A 19,501-nucleotide genomic window follows, 5' to 3' on the forward strand; every position below is an offset into this window, starting at 1 on the left:
CGCCGTTTGTTTTGAATTTTGGCGGCGGTTCCTTATTCGGAATTCTTCGTTATTTTAATTACCGGTGATGGCGAAGCCGGCGAGGGAAAGGTGAGAGGGGAAACTGAGGGAAGCCGAGGGCCTCAAGGGGACCCGAAGCTGAAGGCTGGGAGATTCAGGGCGAAAGGAAGAAAGCTAAAAAGATTATTTAATTCTCCTTTCAAAAAAAACCCTGAAGCCTTTCTATTAGGCTTTTTGGTATTTCAATCAACATGATGCCTAAGAACACTTTTTATGTATGCAACCGCAGCAGCTAGGATTTTAATAGCTAAAAACTGGAAAGATGATTTAATCCCCACAAAAACTGACTGGCAAGCGAAGATGATAGAATATTTAGAACTTGGCAAAATGACTGGGAGAATAAAAGGAAAATCAAATCAGAAAGTAAAGATTGGGCAATATTCAAAGAATATCTTTTAAAAGCACTGTGATAATGCAGTTTAGATTGCATCTTGAAGGGTAAGGAAACGTTAATAAAAATAATTTCTTTTGGTAAGTAACGGAAGAAAGTCATAATAAAGAAGTGCATATAGAATAATATGGTGTAAAAAGCACAATGAGGTGAGTCGGAAGTTAAAGTGTGTCTAATGTCAAAGGATATGTTGCTAGTTAGTGGTTTGTGTATGTTTATTGTTATTGTCTATGTTTGATGTAAGTTGTTTTGTAATAAAGAACTTTTTAAAATAATAATAAAAAAAGAAAGCTTTGCTTTGCGCAGTGAGGCTGTGGAACTCCCCGCCACAGGAGGGCGGTGGTGGCCACTGACTTTGGCAACTTCAAATCAGGACTAGACAAATTCAGGGAAGGTAATGACGAAGTGTTAGGGAAGGGTGGGAACATGTTGTGTGCCTTCGGGGGTCGTTTGTCCGCCTTTGGTCCTCACCCTGCACTCAGCTCACCTGTGGCTCCTAGAAGCTGTCAGCATAAGATAGGGGCCATGCCCCAGGAACAGCTTTGACTGCCTGGCTAAACCAAATGAGGGCAGCAGGTGAGTCTCAAACCCTCACTGAGTTAGGAGCTGCCCTGCATTCAAAGACAGGATCCAGCGGATTAATAATAATAATAATAATAATTTTTTATTTATACCCCGCCCTCCCCAGCCAAGACCGGGCTCAGGGCGGCTAACAACCAATAATAAAAACAAGTTGATTAAAATACAATTTAAAAGATTAAGATACAATATTAAAACAATTAGGGAGCAATCTCATCATAGGAGGAGAGAGGTAAAAGAAAAAGGGGGAGGGAATCAAACTGATTCTGAGCCAAAGGCCAGGCGGAACAACTCTGTCTTACAGGCCCTGCGGAAAGAAATCAGATCCTGCAGGGCCCTGGTCTCAAGAGACAGAGCATTCCACCAGGCCGGAGCCAGTGCTGAGAAGGCCCTGCCTGGCTCTGGTTGAAGCTAATCTAACTTCCTTAGGGCCTGGGACCTCTAGCGTGTTGCTATATATGGACCTTGAGGTCCTCCGTGGGACATACCATGGATTGAGTTGACAAGACCAAGAGTGAGGCCAATGGGCAAGAAGGCAGTTTCTGCACCTGCTGTCGGGGGAAGTGAGGGGCAGGTGGGGCTCGTCAACCTGGGAAGGCAGCCCATCTAGGAGAAGGGAAAACTCTGATCCTAAACCTTTCAGGAGCTATGTTTGAAACTAACCAGGTGCATTCCGGGCAGATCAGAAACTTACAAAGGGAAAGTTTGTGAAGCACAAGTCATGCCGATGTAGGAAACGGAACAAAATCGTGATAGAATGAAAGCAAGGCTTGGAGTTTCTCATGTGCCATTTTCTATTTTATTATTGTACAGTGAGCTTTTGGCCTCCTCCCTAGTGAATAGTGTGACCCAAGCTTTTGGAAAGCTTGTAGACTTATGGAACGAAATGGGTATCAGCAGAGAACTGCAGCTGGAGCGCATGCAGACAGCTAAGGCGCACATTGAGGTATGGAGCAGTGTGTGTGTGATTTGTACTCCAAATGCTCTTAAACAGTTGACTTATTTCAGTTTGTCAATTTATATATTAATGGGTTTTAGGTCCTTCTTTGTGTTTTGTTCCAAATAATATTTTGTTGCTTTAAAGCAGCGGTATGAGTTTTTGGGAGAAAATTCCAATTTCCAAGTCCGGTGCTCAGACTGTTGCTGGGAGATTAATCTGTTTTGTTTTGTGCTATTTACCATGTGAGTCTTTACATTGACACCCTCCTTCCTGACACTATGACCCAGCTCCCCAAGGAATGAAGGGAGCTGTATTTCAGCAACATCTGGAGGGACGCAGGTTCTTGAGCTAGCAGATCCGGAATCTTTCAATTAAGTTGCAGGCCTTCATATTTTTGCTGACAAAATTAATAATGCTCACTAACTTGCATTGCAAAACTTACATGAGCTGCAGCAGTTGGCTTTTATTTTTGCAGAAGTGACAGTATATTTTGTTCTCTTCCATTTTAACAACAATTGATCCAATGCACAGTTTCTACTTGATTTTGGAGACCTCAGCAGCAAAAATGTAAAGGGCTTACTTAGACAGTCAATGACTGGTCTCTTCCTACATATAAAATGGGTAGGGCTAAATGCAGAGACTAAGAAAATATGGTCCAGGTCCCAAAGCACCTGGTTAAATATTTCCATTTTTCGACCAACCTTATAGTATTTACAAAAGCTATAAGCCAAGCTGTCTGCTGATAGTTATCTGAAACACATCAGTAGATGAAAAGGAATGTGAAGAAAGAACTCATTTTATAGACACTTCCACCCCCCAGTTTTCTTGATGGCTGGGAGGGGGTTATTTGCTACTGACAAGTTGCTGTGTGTAAACATGGTTTAAAGCCAGCGAGCTAATAATGCAAAAAACAGGAAGCCTACCAGACCACACTCCAGTTACTGAGTTTGGGAGATGGTAGTTTACCGTATTTTTTGCCCTATAGGACGCACTTTTTCCCCTCCAAAAATAAAGGGGAAATGTGTGTGCGTCCTATGGGGTGAATGCAGGCTTTCGCTGAAGCCTGGAGAGCGAGAGGGGTCGGAGGGCTCCCACGGCTTGTGGAGAGCAGCCTGTTCTGGGGGCTGGGGCCGGGGGAAGCTCAGGCTTCCCCCGCCCCAGCCTCGCGCCTTGGGGGGGAAATAATTTTTTTTTCTTTATTTCCCCCCCAAAAAACTAGGTGCGCCTTATGGGCCGGTGCGCCCTTTGGGGTGAAAAATACGGTATATGTCAGAAACACTACTTCTGTTACAAACTTGAGTGGTGTGTATTTTAAAATGCAGAACATTAATGTGGCACAAATTCTTAATTTAGCTAGGGGTGCAATGCTTTAATTTGACAGTTAATAAATCTGATAAGGAACTGTACTTACACTACTGTCGTATGGGTTTTTGGATAGACTCTGTTGAATGAAATGATTGAGGAAGAAAGTAATTTGAAAGAAAAAATTGAAAATGACATTGAAATACAGAAGTCTCAGTTGAATATCGTGAGATACGAACTCAAGCTGGACCCTTACCAGGCAAGTTGCTTCACTGCTGCTTATTCCGGATAACAAAGCACAAAGATGTCACTTAGGTTGCAGTCCTATACTTGATATACCAGGGAGCAACCCTGATTAAGTTCAGTGGTGCTTACAACTAATTAGACTTGTATACAATTACAGTGTTAACGACAATGGGCTGATATCTGCCACCATGATGAGTTTTTATTCTCAGCACTGTTTCTGTAATTACCATTGCATTTGAAAATGTGGAGCTCTTGCTTTGCACGTGTAAGGTTTCTATTGAACACTTGGAATCTCTAGAGCCCTCTGATGGGCATAATTGTAATTAATGTGATTCTTCAGAGCTGCTTTTTACTGTTGTAATGAATTAAGACTTTAAATATTTGGTCTGGCAGCTGACTGGAAGGTTACTGTTCAAATACAAATTCTGTTTCGGTACAGACCTGTCAAAATGTGATCTTTGCTCAGTACTGCCACTCACTGTAGTGTCAATACAGGCATCCATCCACTTATGCATGGCACCAGGAAATAATTAAATTATTTGATTCAAACCTGGAAATGGCGAGAGAGAGCTGGAGAGTCCGTGTGGCTCACAAGGAGACCCTCCCTGGAAACCAAAGAGGATGTCAGTGAGATCATAGGAAGCCCCAAAGAGACTGGAGGTGCAGCAGGGCTTTGTTTACGCTGCTCAGCCTCCCCGCCTACCCACAGCTGATGTGCGGGGTAGCGCAGCACCAGCAATTTCCTGCATATCCTCCTGCCAGCCCCAAAGTTTCAATTATAGTTGTGGGTGTTTTTGGATACAGTATATTTTGTGTGGATTGAAGAGGGAGCGGCTGAGATGGCATTTGAAAAGGCTTAGAGGGGGCTCCCCACTTTACATGATTTCAGTTATGCGTGCAGGGACCAAAATGTAACCCCCGCGTAAGAGAGGGGGACACCTGTACATTTCTGCACCTAACCCTTTGTGACTCTTTACAGGTTGGTGATGGCTTATCCATCATCCAGTTAGAAAAAGAGTTTCGTCTGGCTTTAGAAGGCGCTCTTAAAGAAAAACAAGAGAGGCTGACGAAGTTGAAACAGCTGCAGCTAGAGGAGCAGAGACTATGTTCAGAGCTTTACGCTACTCCATACTACATACCGACCGGCAGTGTTCCAAGTTGTTTGCAGCTGGAAGAATTAGACAAACATGTTCAGCAGCTCTTGAAAGTGAAGGTGTAGTACTTTGCATTATTTAAACAGAAACATTGTATTTATTTTTATTTATTGAATTTATATACCCAATATATAGTAAAAAATCAGAGGTTCTGATAAGGCTTGCTGGGCTTGGACCCAGGTATGAGCCACAAATGGAGGCATTGTATGGCTTCTGAATATTTCTCTGGTTTGAATTAAAATGTAAGAAGAATTCTCAGCAACTTACACTTTCCCCCTCCCCTCTAGTCAGCCCCTAAATGGTTACTTTTGCAGCCAGGAGACCTGCTGTTGGGGCCTCTAGATGTGTAAAAGTTAGAAGTGAAGATAGGGTTGCCACGTTTTACAAAGTGAAAATCCAAACTGAAGAGTTGTAGAGTTTTGTTTTGTTTTGGTTTTGCAAATAAATTGAAGCTATTTCTGAGGAAGATCTGCAAAATGACACTGCCGCCATGCGTGCGGATTTTCCCAGACATTTCTCCAATTTACGCCTGGACATAGCTTGCGGCTACAGTATTACAGATATGTCTGGGAAATTCCATATGGCAACCCTAAAACTTGAATTCACTCTGAAATAAATATTTTCCCTTGGGAGAGGGGGAGTGATTCAACTTACTTCTAAGCTAGTCTGGTACGAATTATGCCTACTAAACATGCTGCTTTCTTATCTCCTGGCAAATTGTTTTCGAATGCTTGTTCTAGAAAAATTGCATTTAATTCATATCAGATATTCATTCTGGTTATCCAGAATTAGCGAATAGCCTTAATCAATAAACGAATCTGTTCATTTTTTGTTGAGCGGGTGAAACTAGTTTGATATTCCTGTGTTGCACGTAAAGTTGGACAGTGTCAGGAATATTGTCAATCTGTTTTGTTGGGTTAAACATGTGATTTTTAGATGTTCTTTATATCTGAGACCTCATGACAGCATTACATTTGAAAGCTGTTTGATCTGACTATTTAAATCATTTTATTTGTTTAGGAGCAAAGATTGAAAGAGTTTTTTAAACTAAGGGGAAAGGTCAGGCAGTATAATAAAGAAATTGGACACACACCAGATGGGACACTAGAAAGTGATATGTTGAGCGATGAAGAAGAATGCATTTGCCTTACAAAGAAAAACCTTGAGGATCTCGAATTGCTTGTTCATCAGGTTGGTCTTTTGAATATAAAAAAGATGTATTCACATGAATGAGGCTGCTGTTCAGATTGTTTAGCCCACATGAATACCAGAACCAATATGGTCCTTAAATGCAACAGGTGTGCCATTTATAACCATGGCTTGCAAAGTGCAATAAAGGCCTCCAATATGGAGGTATAAGTGCTTTCTTATAGTCAGGCCAATGGGTCTTCTGTAGCTAATAATGCTGCAAGGTGATATGTGTGGGCCATGCAGTGTAATAGTGAATGAGGGTTCCATCTCTGTTCTAACTTCCCACTCCCTGCCTTCAGCCATTTGAAATGAGACGGCGGAGCACGGGTTCCCTGCTGGAACTGTTGGGATGCAACTCAGTTTGAAATGGAGGCTGATTTGTCTCCATGGGAAAGAGTAGATAGAAGGAAGAATCTCCAAGTTGCCTAGACCGTCCTTTAACCTGTACTTACCTTCCATCATGTGTTAGACATGTTTTTAGGGTTCCTGACCTCATTTCATTCTTTTTCTACATCATCGCTGGGAAAGGAAACATCCTTGCATCTTCCCTATACAGTTGTACAGTGGTACCTCGGGTTACGAACGCAATTCGTTCCAGAGGTCCGTTCTTAACCTGAGGCGCACTTTCGCTAATGGGGCCTCCCACCACTCCGCCGGCGTGCAATTTCCGTTCTCATCCTAGGGCAAAGTTCTCAACCCAAGGTACTACTTCTGGGTTAGCAGAGTTTGTAACCTGAAGTGTTTGTAACCCAAAGCGTTTGTAACCAAGGTACCACTGTACCTTGGAAGTCAAACGGAATCCGTTCCAGAAGTCCATACAACTTCCGAAACGTTTGAAAACCAAAACGTGGCTTCTCATTGGCTGCAGGAACCTCCTGCAGCCAATCGGAAGCCCCATTGGACTTTCGGCTTCCAAAAGAGCATTCAAAAACCAGAACAGTCACTTCGTGTTTCAATTGTTCAGGAGCCAAAATGTTCGAGAACTAGGCTGTTCGACTTTCAAGGTACAGCTGTATGTGTATTTCCTTCAATAAACTTAACTTCCATCTTTTTCCAAACTCAAGAGTCTTGGTGTAATTATATCCAGGCTAAATTTTGTTCTACTCCAACAGTAATTCAGTGTTCAGTTAAGCTTCCAAGCTGCATGTTAACTTCAAAACACCAACATTCTCTCCCCCCCCCACACACCTTATAGAACTGGTAATCACAATACTTCATTGCTTAATTTTGGTACCATGATCAAGGAGTGTTGGCACGCACTTTTCCTGAGAAGATGATGATGGTGGTGGTGTTACATCTGGCTTGACTTGCTCTTGAGACTATACGAGACTTACCTTGTTGCTGCCTTTTCCACATACCGTATTTTTCGCTCCATTAGACACACCTTTTCCCTCGTAAAAAGTAAGAGGAAATGTGTGTGCGTCTTATGGAGCAAATGCAGGCGGGAAAAGCCCCCAAGAGCACACACGCTCCGTGCGGCTCTTGCAGGCTTTTCCCCGAGGAGGGAGAAGGGACTGACGCAGTCAGTCAGTCCCTTCTCGCTCCTTGTAGAAAAGCCTGCAGGAGCCGCGCACCCTTTTAAGAACGCACAACTCTTGCTGGCTTTTGTGGGAGGTGGGGGAAGGAACAAAGGGCAGCCCATCAGTGCTCTGCTCAGCACTCCCTTTAAAAATATTTTTTTCCTTGCATTCCCCTTCTAAAAACTAGGTGCGTCTTATGGTCAGGTGCGTCTTATGGAGCGAAAAATACGGGGTAGCTGTTTTGTACAAACTGATGTAGATGTGCCTTTGTAGTTGCAGGTCAAGAAAGACTCTCTAATTGCCAGCAGAGACGCTCTGGTGAAAGAGGTGCAAGTTTTGTGGGACAGACTTCAACAGCCACAAGAGAAGCAGGAGCAACTCACAATGTTGGCCAGCAGATGTCCTATTTCTGAAGCAATAAAAATGGTAATAGAATCAGAATTCTGATGGCACTGTTCATTAATAATAGACAGACTACAATGGTCTCTTATGTAATTTACAATACAGAAAGGTAAGAGTCGCTTAAAACTACAGAATCAGACTTCAGTTTAAATGTGTGCTGGATTTTTTAAAAAGTCTTCTGTAGGCTCTGGAAGATCAGGGAGGGGGTTTGCCTGACCACAACTGGAAGGGTATTCCACAAAGTTGGGTCTACAATACTGAATTCACAGCTCCTGGTGGATACAAGCCACGAATCTGAGCCACTAACATTGACTCTGCCCAAGTTCTTGATGATCAGGTAAGGATATATGTGATTAGGCAGTACCTGTGGTATCCTGGACCCACATTGTTGAGGGCCTTGTAAATTACCGTATCTTTCGCCCTATAGGACGCATTCCCCCCAAAAAAAATAATAAAGGGGAAATGTGTGTGCGTCCTATGGGGAGAATGCAGGCTTTCGCTGAAGCCTGGAGAGCGAGAGGCGTCGGTGCGCACCAACCCCTCTCACTCTCCAGGCTTCAGGAAGCTATCCACAAGCCTTGGGAGCCCGGCAGGAGTGCCTGTCGGGCTCCCAAGGCTTGCGGATAGCAGCCTTTTCTGGGGTCGGGGGAAGCTCAGGCATCCCCCGCCCCAGCCCCGCGGCTGGGGGGGGATAAATATTTTTTATTTATTCCCCCCCCAAAAAAAAACCGAGGTGCTATGGGCCAGTGCGCCCTATAGGGCGAAAAATACGGTAATACAAGAACCTTGAACTTGGTCGCGTAGTGTTCAGGCAGTCCATGCAAACCTTGGAGCACTAAAGTTACATCCCGGTGATAGTCATTCCTGATCAACAGTCTATAATAATAATAATAATTTATTATTTATACCCCACCCATCTGGCTGGGCCTCCCCAGCCACTCTGGGCGGCTTCTAGACATAGTGTTTTGCAGCAGCTGGAGTCTAGTCTGGGTAAACCTTAGTTGATTACTACCCAGTGTTTTTTCCCCCAGATGTTGATATTTACTGACTTTACCGCCTGTTTTGTTTCACTGGATCTGCTTTGATGCTAGACCCTCAACAGTTTTGTGTCTCTCACCTGCAGTGAGTGGTATTTTAATTTTGAAGCTTCTGAAATAGCAGCTGCATGTGTTTATTTAAAATATTTCTTCTTCAGATACATTAATATGACATGTATGTAGTTGCTTAAAACTATAGAATCAAACTTCAGTTAAAATACTTGCTGGGTTAAAAGAAAAGTTGCCCAGAGATGACATAGGCAGGAAAAGGCACACTTTCAGGCATTTGAACCCAAAGCTATTTAGGGCTTTAAAGTTAAGTAGTAGTAGTACCTTAAATTGGATAATGCAGGAGCCTTCTCATTTTACTGTCTGGAGCTAACATCTTGCTCTAATGTATTTTGAGCGTGTGGCCTTCTTCTAAGCTCAGCTGACATGGAAGCATTAAATTTAAAGTGTGGGGGAAGTGGCCATTTTAAAAAAAAGTTCTAAAGAGTTAATTGTATTCTACGTGAATGCCTCTTGGTGTCAAACTGACAGTCAGATCAGATTACTCCAGTTTCAGGTGTATCTGAAGAAGTGTGCATGCACACGAAAGCTCATACCAAGAACTGACTTAGTTGGTCTTTAAGGTGCTACTGGAAGGAATTTTTTTGTTTTGACTATGGCAGACCAACACGGCTACCTATCTGTATCCAGTTTCAGGAATATCCTCAGTCTGTGTACGTCACTGCTACAGCCTTTGCTGTAACAAATTTGTAGTCATGGAGAAGTCTGAGTTATTGTCTGGAAATAGTGAAAGCAAGATCTCCATTGCCAAATGCAATAACCATGAGACACTTGTTTTGTTTTCATTAGTGGGAAGAGGAGTTGGAAAACCTGGAAGTGCTGAAGAAGGAAAGTTTAAAACAAATTACTTTCAGAGTCAGGCAAGAACTTCATGATTTCTGGGGGAAATGCTTCTATTCTGAGGAACAAAGAACTGCGTTTCAGCCCTTTTTAAGTGGTAATTCCTTACATCTTATATCTTTCAAATACAAACCTGTATTTTGTGTCTACTTATGACTAAAGACAGGTAAAACTATTTTTTGTCATAATTTTAAAAATGGAATGTCTGGTTGATGAGGCAAAATTCTGTTAAATCGTCTAGGGCTGGGTCACAGTGAAAGTGCTTAGTCGCTATTTGATCCTCATCTTCTAGTTACAGAGTCATGCCATGTGCCTAATGAAACCTTAACTCTTGTTTTCTTGCTTTAGATAATTTCTCTGAAGAGTTGTTGAGTCAACACGATGAAGAACTTTTGAGAATAAAAGAGGTTTATGAGAAAAACAAACACCTATATGATAATGTTCACAAATGGAATGCCATCGGGGAGCGTTTGGGTGAATTGGAGGTCAGAAGTGCTGAATGCTTATGTTATCTCACTGCAGAGAGGGAAACATGAAGCTGTTTTTAGATATGGGTAAAATCTAGGTGAGCACCAGACACAAGATTTGATTTGTATCTGAAGCTTTGGGTAGAGGCCCAATCTGTTTTGGAGCTGCTCTTTGGTCTTTCCAATTCATCTCATTATTTCGGGACCAAGATACAGTGGTACCTTGGTTTATGAACTTAATCCGTTCCAGAAGTCCGTTCTTAAACCAAAGCATTCTTATACCAAGGCATGCTTTCCCATAGCAGCGGGGGACTCAACTTACAAATGGAACACACTCAACAGAAAGCAGAACATGTTCTTATTCCAAGGCAAAGTTCACAAACCAAAACGACCTACTTCCGGGTTTGCAGCGTTCTTAATGCAAGTTGTTCATAAACTAAGCTTTTCTTAAACCAAGGTACCACTGATCTGTTAAAAACGAAACTGCCTCCCACCCCACCTCTATCTGTTGGAGGTTTTAAAGCAGAGATTGGGTGGCCATTTATGATTATAATGGGAATCTAAAACTGTATTGCTTCCCTTCCACAGAAGTGGATGAAATGAGCAGGCATGGGGCCCCTGCAGGGTGGATTAACACTCCCAAATTGTAGGCAAATACACCAAATGGAACAAATGAGCGAAAGCTAGCCAACAGAACAGTGCACTTGTTCAGAAGTGACCATTTGACACAACTGTCAGAAACGTACAGCTTCTATACTGTATGGACACAAGGATACTAGGATGATACCAGCCCACCCATCATTCGCTGATAAATGCGTAAAGCAGCTGTGCAATGTTATTTGCTTGTCTTCAAAGGAACTGACATATGCCACTGAGCCACAAATACCCTCATACTTGGTGCTTTGAAAGGATAATCTTTTATCTGCCTGGGCTTGTACTAGAATAAGAGCCACAATCTTACTCGGAATGGCAAGATTCTTCTGAATGTCTGCTTCAGGTTTTTGCTCTAGGAGGCTTAGTTTGGTCAGAATCGAGTGTATACGCTTCCAGAGTTAATGCTAAATACATTACTTCTGGTGAATGAGCCACAATAGCCACTAGAGGGCTGTGGAAAATTTGTGTCCAGGGCTTTTAGACTTATCCACCCATGTACTGTGGGTAAACAATCAGTTACTTAACGTGGAACCTGTTTTCCTTCTGTATTCAGAAAAAATCAACAGATCCAAGCAGACTTCTAAACAGAGGGGGTACCTTACTCAAAGAGGAAAGGGAAAGATCAAAGCTTCAAAAACAATTGTTAAAGGTAAGTCCCAGGGCCATTTTTGTGTAGTTTCCATCCATTTTGGGTGAAATTTGGTGCCTGATCCACATGAACACCTAAGTAAAACAATAGACGTAATCCCTTGTTGACTAACACTCCTTGGCAAAGCAGTTCTAACATGTAGATAATGCTTTCATCTCATAAACTTTGGAAGTATTTTCTGTGCATATAAAGTTGCCTCTGGGAATCACATTGAGGACACCTCAAATTTGAGGTCCAAGTGACTTCAGGTTCTTAGCATGCTTGATTGTTTCTTGGCTGGTCTAGCTAATGTCTCTAATATTGTAGAGGAAAGTGAATTGTTCAGCTGCAAACGGAGTTGGAAGAGTGCCTTGAATAGTGGCAGTGTGAAGTCTTTCTGAAATTGACTAAACTGGTTGTCAGTTCAAGGTTGAAATTTTAAGTCCAAACCACCTTCCTGGTATAGATTGAGCATGTTGGCTATTTGCAGATTAGTTGCACTGCAGAAAGCGTGCTGGGGAGACCACACATTACAAGGAACGCAAAACAACTTTAGCTAGGTTTTAATAACAAAAACTCCTTTTACACTAAATATATCAACAAGCATGACCCAACCACCAACCCATCCCCCCGGGTACTGAGAGAGCTAGGTGCTGCTCTTTATATACTACAGTGGTACCTCAGGTTACATACGCTTCAGGTTACACACTCCGCTAACCTAAATAGTGCTTCAGGATAAGAACAGAAATCGGGCTCCAGAGGCAGCAGGAGGCCCCATTAGCTAAAGTGGTGCTTCAGGTTAAGAACAGTTTCAGGTTAAGAACAGACCTCCAGAACGAATTAAGTACTTAACCCGAGGTACCACTGTATACCCAATTGCTGACACAGCTTAATTAACACAATTTAACAGCACCTGCTATACTGCTTCACAGCTGTAAAACTGGGTCACATTGTTTGCTCTGGCCCTTAAAGAAATATACATCTTGTGGAACAATAATGAACCTTCAAATTTAAAGAGACCATTCAACAGAGCATATCGTTTAGCTCTTCAGAGGAGATGCTGCTGGTCATTCGATGACCTGTGAATTGTGACAAGTTGGCCTTCTCTGTGAAAGCACACATTCTGGAGTGCCCTCCCTTGGGTAATTTGTGAGATGGAAACAGTAATGACCTCTGAATGCTTGGGGAAAACGGGCTTGCTCAAGGTTTATTCAAGCTTCACTCAAGCTTTCCTGACTCTTTTAAGGTTTATTTTATTTTTGTTTTGCATACTGCTTAGTTTTTATTATGATATAAAGTTGTGCTTTATTTTTATTTCCCTTTTAATTTAGTTTTTAGGAAATGTTACATTTATATTTTTAGGTGAACTGCATTGAGATTTTTATTAAATAGTATTATTTTTAAAAAACTTTTTTGCCAAAACTAGTTGGGGGAAGAACTGAAGAAAGATACTGAAGACTGGGAGAAGGAAAACAACTCACACTTCCTTGTTAATAATCAGAGGTTTCTGGACTCCATGGCCCTTCAATTGCAGCATCACAAAATTAAGAAAGATCAACCCAAAATTGTAAGTTTTGCGTGTGAGTCACTTAATGCAGCCCATTATTTATTTGATAAAAATGTGATGGCCGTGTTTGGGATGTGTTGTGAATTCTTTACTAAATAATGACTGTTCCTTATTGACTCTGTCTGCCATGTTCTCTTTGGTGTTCTCTCACTTTTGTCTGGTTGCTGTTGCAAAGTTAGTCACTTAAGCTAGGATCTAGCCAGCATTTGAAGCTAGTTACAAATTCAAAGCTAATTCTGACTAGCACAAAATGTGGTTCATCACCAATGTTTACAAGTGAGGGAGAAGGAACACATGATCCAGCAGTCTACTCCCCCATCCAAATGACAGCAGATGTTCTATATACATCACAGACCATGTCATAATTGTGTGTCTTGTCTGTATAACGACCTGGCAAACAGGTTGGGACTAGATTTGCAAGCTTTCGTTTTCCTTGCAGCACAGAACCATTACATTTCCCCCACAAAATAATCAACGGAGGGCTTGAATGTTAGCCTGTGATGGCGTTCTTTCTCAGCCTTGCAGGAGTGTTTCCTTTTCTCTGTGCCCGGTGGGAAGAGGGAAGTTTGACAGCAGGGATGTGGTGATGCTTCCACCGCCATGTGTGGAAAGCAGACTGCTTCTGGGGCACTGTTGATCCTTGCCACCCAAGGACAGAGCCTGTACAAAACAATAAGGTTGTCAGGGGAGAGCATAGCAGTGCCAGCAAGACATGCTTAACTGTTCAGAATATGTGGAATGCAAAAGTTGACTATCTCACTGAAACATCCCTAGGTGTGCATTAGCTCCTTAGAAACCTGTGAAAAGCAGCTACTGGTCCTATTTTACAAGTGCTGGAGCACTAAATATAAGTGCCACACTTTTCTACAAATTCTCAAGGGTGGACTAAACATACTGTTTGTTATGGATCACTCATTTATCAACTGTGGGCTGCAAATGTATGTGGACCAGCAGCCCTCATGCTTGTAGCATTTCTTTTTACTGCCCCTGGGGTCTTTCAAATAATAATAATAATAGTAGTAGTAAATTACTTACACCCCACCCATCTGGCTGGGTTTCCATAGCCACCCTCGGCAGCTTCCAACAAGAGATTAAAAATACATAAAATATTAGTCATTAAAAACTTCCCTAAACAGTGCTGCTAAAGTTAGATAGATAAGATAAACTTTATTCGCATTAGCCAACAGCCTTAGCAACATAAAACAAGCAATATATACAAATAAAATAAAGTTAGATAGTTGTTTATTTCCTTGACATCTGATGGGAGGGCGTTCCGCAGGGTAGGCGCCACTACCAAGAAGACCCTCTGTCTGGTTCCCTGTAACCTCACTTTTCACAGTGAGGGAACCGCCAGAAGGCCCTTGGCGCTGGACCTCAGTGTCTGGGCTGAACGATGGGTGTGGAGATGCTCCTTCAGGTATACTGAGCCGAGGCCAGCACCAACACTTTGAATTGTGCTTGGAAACATACTGGGAGCCAATGTAGGTCTTTCAAGACCTGTGTTATGTGGCCTTTGCGGCCGCTCCCATTCACCAGTCTAGCTGGATTCTGGATTAGTTGCAGTTTCCGGGTCACCTTCAATGGTAGCCCCACCTTTGGGGCTACCTTTGAAATACTGAACATCTCTTGGAAGTATCAGGGTGGAGCTTTTGCTCGGTAGGGCTGTAGGGCTCTTTCTGTTAGCTGCTGCTCCAATGTAGAAAGAGGCAACAGAGAACTTAGTGAAGAATTGCATTATTGTTTAACAGAGTTAAAGCAACATTTATTTCATTTTTTTTGCAGTCATTGAAGAGGGATGAATGTGGAACTCCCAAATCAGCTACTAAAAGACCTGCAGGAGGTGTGACCATGCCACCTCCTAGCAAGATGCGGAAAGTAAATAATCTTTTGGTCCAACAGGCAATTATCTGATAGAAATCGTGTGCATGCTTCGAAGCCAAAGTACAAGTCGCCCTATTAACTAGCTTGCGTCAGCCAGAAGCAAAGTACAGTAATGATAACTTGCCTTATTTTATTTGACAGAACCCCTGTATGTGTGTATGGGAAATTCATCCGGAAGACAAAAATGTATCAAGGAGTTAGTGATCTGCCATGGTTATCCTTCCTGCCTCTGTTCCTTCCCCTTCCCTTGCTCTTGTTAAGTTTTTTGATGGTGTGAGAACAGTCTTTAACGTCCTGAAGATTGGGAGGAGGTGAAGCCAAGGGTGCAGGAAGGCTTCCAACAAGAGATTAAAAATACATTAAAATGTCACACATTAAAAACTCCCTAAACAGGGCTGCCTTCAGATGCCTTCTAAATGTCAGGTAGTTGTTTATCTCTTTGACATCTGGTGGGAGGGGGTTCCACAGGGCAGGCGCTACTACCAAGAAGGCCCTCTGCCTGGGTCCCTGTAGCTTTTGCTTCTCTCAGTGAGTTATAATTTTTACAAGTATACATCAAATAAAAACTATGAATCTCCAGACTTCTCACCATCCCCTCCATGGGTCCTATTATCATTTTCAACTGCATATTATTTCATCATCCATATTTTAGGTCTATCCATATTATCCAACATTACAAGTTTTGTTAAAATCCTACTGATGTTACCATTTGCTTACAGTGGTCTCTTAAATAAGTTATAAATCTTTCCCATTCTTTCTTGAAACTTTTGTCTGCTTGGTTTCTAAGTTTTCCGGTCAGTTTTGCCATTTCAGCATAGTCCAACATCTTAATTTGCCATTCTTCTCCAGTAAGGACTCTTATCTTCTTTCCATCTCTGGCCAAAAGTATCCGTGTGGCAGTTGTTGTGTACATAAGAAGTCATTTCTGCTTCTTTGGAATCTCGGTACCTACGATTCCTAATAAAAAAAAGCTTCTGGTTTCCTTATAAAAGTTATTTTAAACATTATTTTCGTTTCATTATATATCATTTACCAGAATGCTTTTATAACTTTACATGTCCACCACATATGATAAAAGGTACCTTCTTGTTCTTTACCTTTCCGACAAATGTTCGTTCTTGTTTTTCACATTTTTGCTAGTTTAGTAGGAGTCAAATAGCACCTATACATCAATTTCATGTAATATTTTTTCAACGTACAACATGCCGAATTTTTTTAATCCATTTTCATAAACTTTCCCAATCAAAACGTTGGGTATTATGCCCCAAATCCCTCACCCAGTGTATCATCAGGTGGCATAATATAAAAATAAAACATTAAAATCAGTTTGGTTAAACTCATGCTGGTAGCTTCGAGAACACTATCCAACTATCTCGTCCTCTGTCGTCCCCTTCTCCTTGTGTCCTCCATCTTTCCCAACATCAGGGTCTTTTCCAGGGAGTCTTCTCTTCTCACGAGGTGGCCAAAGTACTGAAAAGGATCTGTCCTTCAGGGTCTGTCCTTCCAGTGAGCACTCAGGGCTGATTTCCTTAGGAATGGAGAGGTTTGATCTTCTTGCAGTCCATGGGACTCTCAGGAGTCTCCTCCAGCACCGTAATTCAAAAGCATCAATTCTTTGGCGACCAGCCTTCTTTATGGTCCAGCTCTCACTTCCATACATCACTACTGGGAAAACCATAGCTTTAACTATACGGACCTTTGTTGGCAAGGTGATGTCTCTGCTTTTTAAGATGCTGTCTATGATAACAGGATAGGTCCTTTAAAAATGTATCTTGGGTGTCAGCCTGGAGTACAGAGGTTTGTCTTCAGCATATGGTTGCACAATGCCCCTCAGTGGGGAGGGAATTCCACAGCTCAGCTACTACAGAGAATGCCCTCTCCTAGGCTGCCAGCAGGGAAGCAACCAAGAAGGTGCTTCTCTACTCTGATCAGCCCCAGCCTCCCTGCATGCGCAGTGGTCTGATTTTGGAAGATGCTGATCAGTTACATCTGGAGAGGCAGATTATCCACTCATTGCTTTAGGATCACAGATCATGACCGCAAAGGGTTCAAGGGAATTGAACAGCATGCTTTGTCTCGGGTTCAGATATGTTAAAGCATTTTTTAGTAGTATTGTGGGGACTGCAGGGGCAAGCCAGTGCTACTCATTCTCCATTTGTTGTGAAAGATGCAGGGCTTCTGTCTTCCCGGGAAAGCGAGGATCATGTGACCTAGATTGGAACATTAAGTCAGGGGCGACCCACTTCTTTCCCTGGTTTCCCCTCGAACAGCCTTTTATTTTAGCCCTGGCTGCTGCATATAATTGGGTATCTATATTACAGCTATGTTGCAGCTCCCTCTAGGGAGGGCGATGTCCAATTTCATATCATGAACACCAGATGGCAGTGCATCATAAAGAAAGCCTTTCCCACAAACAAATCCCTCAAATAAATCTGTACTGCAGCCATGCGTTTGACGGTGAAGCACTATAAACTGGAGATGTTTCCCTCCGTGGAGACACCCTTTGGGGAAAGTGCTACAGCACATGCGTCTTCCTAGCCTCAGCCACTTTTCCTTTCCCCTGCCTCCCCTGACATTTTGTGCTTGTGTGGATTCCACAGTTGGATGTGTCTTTCACACCAAACGGAGAACAAAACACTGAACACGTAGCAATGAATATGCTTTCTGCTTTGATGAAACAAAAGTATTGTTATGGGAGTTCTAAGGTTCTATATATATAAAATAAACGTTCATAAATGTACAAGGCAGACACATAAGTGTCTGAAATAGTGTAAAGGTAAAGGGACCCCTGACCATTAGGTCCAGTCGTGGCCGACTCGGGTTGCAGTGCTCATTTTGCTTTATTGGTCGAGGGAGCCGGCGTACAGCTTCTGGGTCATGTGGCCAGCATGACTTAGCTGCTTCTGGCAAACCAGAGCAGCACATGGAAACGCCGTTTACCTTCCCGCCAGAGTGGTACCTATTTATCTACTTGCACTTAGACGTGCTTTCTAACTGCTAGGTTGGCAGGAGCAGGGACCGAGCAACGGGAGCTCACCCCGTCACGGGGATTCGAACCGCCGATCTTCTGCTCGGCAAGTCCTAGACTCTGTGGTTTAACCCACAGTGCCACCCATGTCCCATCTGAAATAGTACAGGAGAACAATCCTGAAGCAATTTTGACTCTTCCAGTAACCTCAAATATTATCTGCAGTGAGAAAGGAAATGGGGAAGCCTCCCCATTGTCTCTTTGCTCCCAAATCCTGTCTTCAGGGCATATTTGTGTATGAATAGGGTGAGCCTGTGAACTGGATTCAGGAACTAAGTATTTAGCATCTCAAAAGGAATGGCCAGGCAGTCCAGGTAAAGCAATCAGTGACCATTACCAGTATCCTGCCAAACAGGATTTCTGTTGTAGACTACCCCCTTCAGTGATGTATGTGTGATGTTTTGGAGGGTGGTCTTGAGCTACTTTTGCATTTCAAAAGTCTATACAGTGGTACCTTGGGATGCAAACGGGATCCGGGATCCGTTCTGGAGCCCCATTCGCATCCTGAATGGAACGTAAGGCGTGTCTGCGTGGGTCGCGTTTTGCCGCTTTCGTGCAAGCGTGTGACATCATTTTGAGCGTCTGCATTGTGCGAGCGGCGAAACCCGGAAGTAATGCGCTCCGTTACTTCCAGGTTGCCGCGGATTGCAACCCGAAAGTGCTCAACCTGAAGCACATTCAACCTGAGGTATGACTCTATAAGGGCTTGCACACCATTGTTCGGTGTTCCCCTCCTGACTCCAGCATGTGGTTGTGAGCATCCTGTTGCAACAGTATAATAAAGATATTGCTTACTAGCTGCTTTTCTTCTCAATATTCTCTGGTTGGCCTCTGTTATTTTCTCCTTCCGATAGGAACCTACTTAAGGACTCTGTACAGGCTCTTGGATACCCCATCTGGGAAAAGGAGCGGTTTTTTCCTTATAACGGTATCCACGGCACATCTATCTCACAAGCGGCTGACATATGGTTGATTCTGTTTGAGGTCCTACATGCAGGCGCTTAAACTGCTGCACTCCATTTGTGCTAGTGTTGAAATCTAACCCACGTGATTCCTGTCTCCCTGGGTGGTAGGAAGAGACAATACCACACTGGGTGCCTCAGTCATACCAAACCAGAAAGAATCTTCATGGAAACTGTCAAATGTTCTGATCCAAAGATGCCAGATAACTCTTGCTGGTTCATATGTGTACTGTACTACCGTGGTTTTGGAAATAAGCAGCGAACTCTTGGATGCACAGACTTAAGCTGGCCTTGATACCTAGGTTGGGAGATTAGGGCATGACCCCGCCCCTGGATTTTTAAGTATTTTAAAAATAGGAATGTGAATCTGAAGCTATTAGAAGCCTGTAATTGTCAGATTCAAGGTGTCTTGGGAAACCTGAAAATATTTTCATCTAAGTTCATACTAGAATTGAAAGCTCAGCGTGAAGCCTTCATAAGCTTCGTTTTTCTGAGGTTAAATAGAAATTGTAATTTTACTCCCCTTGCTTTGCACTGACTGTCTTTCGGGAACAACACTTGTTCCTATGTTAATGCAGCTGCT

The 19,501-nt window shown here is 42.7% G+C and overlaps 1 protein-coding gene across 1 annotated transcript; it reads left to right on the plus strand.

Moving 5' to 3' along the window:
- LOC310835240 (protein regulator of cytokinesis 1-like) lies at positions 1-17,663 on the plus strand. Its single transcript, XM_083720058.1, has 11 exons — positions 1-90; positions 1,844-1,976; positions 3,409-3,531; positions 4,498-4,731; positions 5,693-5,863; positions 7,657-7,809; positions 9,681-9,828; positions 10,080-10,216; positions 11,406-11,501; positions 12,907-13,047; positions 14,830-17,663. Exons 1-11 carry the CDS (start codon positions 68-70, stop codon positions 14,956-14,958), a joined length of 1,488 nt encoding a protein of 495 aa, XP_083576184.1. The 5' UTR covers positions 1-67; the 3' UTR covers positions 14,959-17,663.
- Positions 17,664-19,501: the final 1,838 nt, after the last annotated feature.

This window comes from Podarcis gaigeae (genome assembly GCF_964106915.1).
Source record: "Podarcis gaigeae genome assembly, chromosome: 17".
Classification (NCBI taxonomy): Eukaryota; Metazoa; Chordata; class Lepidosauria; order Squamata; family Lacertidae; genus Podarcis; species Podarcis gaigeae.

Bases quoted from the DNA above. Each gene is read 5' to 3' on its own strand.
- LOC310835240 (XM_083720058.1), top strand. From the start codon at position 68: ATGGCGAAGCCGGCGAGGGAAAG. The intron at 91-1,843 runs GTGAGAGGGGAA...ATTATTGTACAG, and splicing joins GCGAAGCCGGCGAGGGAAAG to TGAGCTTTTGGCCTCCTCCC. The intron at 4,732-5,692 runs GTGTAGTACTTT...TTATTTGTTTAG, and splicing joins AGCAGCTCTTGAAAGTGAAG to GAGCAAAGATTGAAAGAGTT.